We start from the raw sequence: 7,002 nt of genomic DNA, 5'->3' as shown, positions 1-7,002 counted from the left end.
AAAGCCTCTTCAAAGACTGGCTAGTAACAAAGTGCATCATTCCTCCCAGACTTAAGAACAAATGCCGACGACTGATGCTGAATTCATTACACTCTAAACAATGTCACAGAGAAATTCACAGAAAATTCAGGTTAGGCAAAGTAATATTATTTATTACTTGTATTGTTTGTTTTACATGTTATGTAAATATAAGCCTTATTGTATATGTGAAAATATGTGGAATTTTCCAAAAAAATATGAAATGGTAGTTTGACTCAGCCTACCACACACACACATCAGCTAACACTTGTAATTGCATATTTGTTGGCTGGCCAATACTCAAGTATTAAAACAATGACACTGTAAAAAACAACTATGTACATCAGCATCAAACACACAACCAAGCTTGGAGCAAATAAAATTTCTCACATATTCTTCTCAAAGACAAATGAACACAAGGACATTCTGCAGCTTCATGGAAATGCAATTGTACTAACTTTATGTATTTGTGCACCTTTGGTGGCCAAGAATAAATACTGGCTTAATCACCAAGTGAATAAATATATACATAAATAATTTTCCAAGGACTTACAGCCCTATTATTGGAACATTCAAACAATGACTTAGTTCCCAAACAGGTACAGGTGATCCAGCCTGAGCCAACTTCTGTCAAACCAGCTACACTGGAAACCAACAAGACAGTAACACTGCCTCTTGTCCCACCACCGTTGGCATCAGGCACACTGCTCTAGTCATACTGTTGGGTCTACCATTAGGTCAGGAAGCCAGAACCCTTACCACTGAAATCTAAATCAATGATAATGCAATGAACACCTACCACTACCAGGCTTTTGATGAGGTGGCAGGCCATCTCAATTTCAAATAAAACAGACCCACTTGATGAAGCTTCATTCATGTTTACCACACTTATCTGGCACACAAATCTGTACCTCATCAAGTTCTGTATCTGTTTGGGTTCTAGTTGCGTGCTGTCAGATGTCTGTTCTGAAGTCTGTCTGCTAAGTCTTACAAAGTCTTTTTCCAACTATTGTGAGCTGCTTAACCTATTTATACATTACATATCTCTGAATTAAAAATAATTTAATTGCCAAGTTACTGCCAAAAATTAATTCTTGATGAAACTAATATTAACAGATATAACGAACCAAAAATTTATTACTACTAAATTCTTGCATCATGTAAGATTATGCCATCAAAGCAGTTTGATGACTTTTTTCCTTTCATTAGGTTCATGAAATTGTTACTTTAATTGTGCTCAAATTAAACTTTTTAAACTAACGAAACATTCCACCCATACTATACATCCAATGAATTGAAACTAAAGGTATCTCAAATAAATTAATTCTGTCAAGTCCAATGTTATTTACATACTCTGTAATCAGTCTGCCACGTGAAGCATCAACATCTAAAGTCTCCTACTTGAAACTATTATTAACAGATAGGATTGGAATGTGAGGCTCAACAGGAAAATCACACCTGAATTGTTCTTGGGTGATGCAGATCTGGATAGTGACTTTGATGTACTGAGGTGTCCATTCTCCTATCTGTTAGTGGAAGGATAGCAAGCTCAGTTCATAGAAGACTGAGATTTTATATTATGCTATATGGCCACTGGAAACTGCTACTGACAGCAAATCCTACTGTGGAACAAATGAGGGCCTAAGTGTTATAGGCATTTTTTTTCTTCTTTTATCCCAGTTGCATCAATCAGAGGTCTTTCTGTTGTGAGATGTAGTGCACAAAGTTTTACTTGCCAACAGCTTGTGATCCAAGAACTATTCAGAATAGTGGCCTCTGTAACAGCTGCAAAATTAACAAATATAGAAAACCAACAGATGCACGGACATTACTTCAAACACTAATACTGAAGGGTGTATACCATATCAAATATCCAAAATATAAAATGTGCCTTCCTATACACATATTACCAAAGTGCTATGACACATTACACTCACAATCTGAAATTTGAACATTATTCTTTATTAAATGGTTACACTACCATTAGGTTACTATACAGCATTTATTTATAAGTCACACAAAAAGGCTTACCATTATAAAACAAATTTTGCTCTGTTTGGTAACTATCTTAACTACTTTTAAAAGGAAAATTATAAAAAGGGAAAAAAAAAATATTGTCATGCATAAGTAATTCCCTACACATCAGCACTCATGTGTGCTACAGTCGCCAGTGTGTAGTCACAAGTTCAGCGCTGCCTCAGGAAGGTACGTCTTTGCTAGTTTGGTACACGAGTGTTGGGAGTCTCTGGGAACATAACAGTTGTTGTTGGTGGTTGTCTAAGGTAACGGGGAATTGGTTCATTGGACCATGGAGTGGTTAGGGTAGTTTTAGGTCGCTGTGTTGGCTGTCCGTAACTGTCCGTGGTAAGGTCCGCGAAGTCACGATGTCAACACGCTGCTGCTGGGGAAACGAGACAATTCAGTAAGGCCCTACCAGTGGCCGACTCAACACATCTGGGATAGGCCACTTGGGCAGCCATGTAGAAAAATGGCTCTTATCAGAAATTTAAAAATGATTTATATGAAAAATCTATTAAAAATATTTATGTGGACTGCATGTGTTAAATGTGAATTTCACAATCATTTCACATGCATAAATTAATTCTAATACCCTCTCCAGCATAAAGTGAATCCCATTTCTTATTATTCTCATAATACCAATGTTAACTAGAAAACATTAAAAGCCATAAAAAAAAGTAGTCAGAAAACCATGTCTCTCCACCGCCAGTCATGCAAGAGTCTATATGTATCATGCTGGCCCTTGTGACAGGGCTAAGCGAGTGTGGCCCCCATCCGAGCTGCATCCCCACCTGTGCTGGGTTGGGTTGCCACCCAGGCACTCCCCAGTCAACCCTTTTGCTGCAGCAGCTTGTGATCTAACCATTGCTGATGTGCCTCAGTAGCAGAGCTCTGGATGCCCCAGTTGTGAGGTACATCAGAGGTTAAGGAGCTTTGAATTTTAGCAAAACAATAAAGATGCCAATTTAACATTACAAGGATTATACCCAGAGGGATAAGGAGATAGAAAAAAGAGGGGGGAAGAAAAACTATAACTAAAAAGTTGCTGTAACTAAGCTGCAGCAAATGGATTGAGGTTGTTTACTTTATGCAGTATATGCCATCTTTCAACAATTACTGACTTAATAAGATCTCCACGGATCTGAATCTAAATGCATAGCAAAAATACAGATTTCTGGAGGACATTTTGGAGAATACTTTGTAAACCCCATGAAAAATGTGATTTGAGATCTGTTTTTTACGTCAAACACTGCTGAATCATAAATTGTACCCTGAATATAATTTATGAAATTTTTCATCAAAAAATGTGAAGTAACATTGTTTTTCTGGTGAAAAGTGAAAAGCTACAAGAACAGTGGAAAAGGCTTTTAAGGCCTTACTTCTTATCTATTTCCTCTGCAGAGCAAAGATTGTGATCTATAGAGCTATAAGACATCTTTGTGGGCAGCCAGTGTGTCTGTACCATAGTCTGAGTGATCACTTTATGAAGATATTGGGCTAGCCATTAATTAATTCAACTTTTCAGTACTTCAACTGGAACACTGCACCAATCATCAGCATACCTTACTTGTCACAACAAGAACAAAGTACAGTGAGAAGAAAAATGAGTGTTTTATTCTTTTTATTTAAAAAACCTGTAGGTGTACTTGAAATAAGTCTTTCTGTCATGGTCATCTCAGAGTTAAGTCAGAGAAATATGCCAGCCATGTCAAAAACCAAAATCTAGCTTGAAATACCATTACTCACGTCCTTCATGTCTTCACATTGAAATCTTCTCAGACTGCTAGCAATGAATGCATAAATATTCCAAAACTATTGATATATGCTACAAAACATGCTTCCTGGAAAAAAACAGTGATATTACTTTCCTTCAGTATCATAATGGAAATATCAAATGTATATGAGGCAGCATCACTTTTTTGTGAGAATCCAAGGGAAGTCAACAGCTTGTTTAGATACATAAGTTCAGGTCTTACACAGGAGGTTGTAAATATTCCATTGGCTTATGACAGCTTATATTAACAGTTTATATCACATTTTTCTTCCTTTCTATGACAATCCTTCCTTTAGACAGCAAATAATATTTGGGGTAAAGTTAATCTATCACATTTTGTCCTCAGTCTATCACTGCACATGCTGTACATCATGAGATTCCTCTTTCCTCATTACACTGTAGTACCAAATCACATACCACACGGCAAAAAAATTTTCTGCCAAGCCAACGCAGACAGAACATGCTGATGATCAAATTATGAGATGTCCACAGTGAGTGGATGGTGAGCAGTGTCTGGCCTGCCATAAGCATACATAGCTGCTCAAGGTAAAGGACATGGGCAGGCTTCAAGTACTGCAAACAACCTGCTTCAAGTAAATGCAAAATGTTCTTCTTACCATGGGAAAAAAATACTAAGCTTGGCTCCTGCTGCAGGCAGCATGTAGATGAAGAAAACACCTCACCAATATGTTAAGTATCCTAACCAAAACAACTGTACCATTTGATGAAAACTTCAAATTAAACACTGCTTTTTGATTAATGAAATCTTAAACAAATTAAATTGTTTATGCCAAACATTTTTGCACACTGTATTCTCTTTCCTGGTAAGGACATCAAAATCATTATTTTTAAGGTTGGTAGTAATGCTTAAAAGTTAGATAAACAGTCAAATCCCCTACAGACATGTATATGTATATATTAGTTCTATCTACTGAACAAAATCTATTTCTCAAATTCAACTGCAGCAGACTACAATGGTAAAGACTGGAGTGATTGATGATAGTTAATTAAAAATAAATGATTAAGAAATCAATAATAATAATAATAATAATAATAATAATAATAATAATAATAATAATAATAAAAAGATAATGGAGAAAATTATCACTACATTCCAAGTAAGTCAGACTTGTGACTAACTTCCTCCTTGAAGCGAGTGTTAAAAATCACCAGATGAGAGAAGAATTCTGTTATACCACAACCTTCCTAAATGCAGATCCACAAGCCACCACTACACCCTTTGTGACTGCACTCCTGCCCATGTGAACGGCTGCCCCAGAAGGGTGAGGAGAATGATGTTCCATGCAAGTTACACTACTGACGCACCAAGCCAAAAGACACAGGAGATTCTACCTCTAGCATGCCATGTGTGTCCCCGCAACATGCTACTATTTTTATATCACAGATATCATTATCACAGCCTGTCAGAGTAACACCTAAACCTTAAACAGTACAAAGACACACACAGTCAGCCTTAGACCATACTGGAATGATTCTCTCAAATACAAACATCATAAAAAATATACATATGTGTGATTATGCTGAGTACACTGAAAATACATTGATTAATTTATGCATGCCAAGATGTATTTACAGCTAACAGCATGCTGAACACAAATATTTCCTTCAAAAACAAAAACACCTACAACCTCTTTTACATCCTATCATGCAAATAAAGTCACATATTTACATTACTTAAATGTGAACTGCCCCTTTTGACACATTGTTACTGTGATAAGTTCACATTATTAAGGGAATATTCTTTAAGGGAGATTTAGTAGAGCACAAGGCCAATGTTATCAGAGCAGCCTTCAATAAATACTTAAATATAATCAAAGTATCATGGGCAGGAAATGTATGCTAACATTTTTCAGTAAGAAAAATATTGACAATAAACATACTTAATATAGAGCTAACAATTATTCAATGCAAATGTAACTTTGAATAATAATTGCCCCACTAGTGCAGTGCCCATCCCCAGCTCCCTTCAAATATCCCTCTCCTCGTACCTCTGCCCAAAGCCGACTCAACTCTGGTCATCAATGCGAAGTCTTTTCCGTCCTGAGTCAGCCTTGTCGTGGGGATCGGCCTCCATCACCTTCAGCCTGGACCCGAGCACCTCCTGCCCGTGCAACACCTGCACCAGCAAAGACAAACATTGAGATCAGTGAAAATACACACAAATATCAGGGAGTACTGACCATTTCCTATATCTTAAGCAAGTAATGAATACAATGCAGGAATGGAGAACAGTGTAAACCAAATTTGATGCATAACTTTAAAGAATTCCACAAACTATCAAATAAATGTCTAGTTTCATAATTCAATTTAAGAAAAATATTAAGCTTAAAGACATATATTTGTTGTATTTACATTAAGGCATCCTATTACATCTAATTTTTATTGCTTTGTAGATGTAAATAACTCCTTTTCAATTTTTTTAAATTATTCAGAATTTTGGTGGCATTTTCACACACACACACACACACACACACACACACACACACACACACACACACATTCACTTGGGTCAAATAAATACTTGATTTCTTGAAGCCAAACACATTTTCACTAACCACTGCATTTACTCACCACTATGGCCTTATCTGCAGATTCTTTGGAGGAGTATTTAGCATAACCAAAGGTCTTGCCATTCAACATATAGATATCGATCAGGTTCCCAAACCGGCCAAAAACGTCCTTCAATGCATATATTGGAGGTGGTGAAGGATGGCACACGATGAACAACCTGGAGCCAAGCCAAAGATGGCCACAATTCAAGGATTGTAATAGAAATATGCAACTCATATACAATGTGAGAGAGAGAGAGAGAGAGAGAGAGAGAGAGAGAGAGAGAGAGAGAGAGAGAGAGAGAGAGAGAGAGAGAGAGAGAGAGAGAGAGAGAGAGAGAGAGAGAGAGAGAGAGAGAGAGAGAGAGAGAGAGAGAGAGAGAGAGAGAGAGAGAATTATCTGAAGAGGAAAGCAAAAGATGGAATGATGCTAAGTCCCACCTCTCAGCAACTGCAGAGTCCACAGGTGCAAGGGGCTGTGGTGGTGGAAGCTTGACAGAGCAGTAGGAAGGGTCATATGTCTCACCCCCAGTTATCTGACCTGGGCTGCCGCCAATGTTGTTGACAGTACTCTGGCCTGAAACATACATTTCATTAAGATCAAGTTCTCCTACAAGAAGC

General features: G+C 37.3%; 1 protein-coding gene across 1 annotated transcript in view; it reads right to left on the bottom strand.

Moving 5' to 3' along the window:
• Positions 1-146: 146 nt before the first annotated feature.
• LOC123517905 (RNA-binding protein 45-like) overlaps positions 147-7,002 on the bottom strand; it is a 32,317-nt gene continuing 25,461 nt past the window's right edge. Inside the window, 3 exon segments of the mRNA XM_045278362.1 lie at positions 147-5,948; positions 6,404-6,560; positions 6,823-6,958. Coding sequence (XP_045134297.1) covers positions 5,838-5,948; positions 6,404-6,560; positions 6,823-6,958 — 404 coding nt within the window. The 3' untranslated portion in view covers positions 147-5,837.

Source organism: Portunus trituberculatus, chromosome 43 (assembly GCF_017591435.1).
Source record: "Portunus trituberculatus isolate SZX2019 chromosome 43, ASM1759143v1, whole genome shotgun sequence".
Taxonomy (NCBI): domain Eukaryota; kingdom Metazoa; phylum Arthropoda; class Malacostraca; order Decapoda; family Portunidae; genus Portunus; species Portunus trituberculatus.
This window is presented reverse-complemented; position numbering and strand designations above follow the sequence as displayed.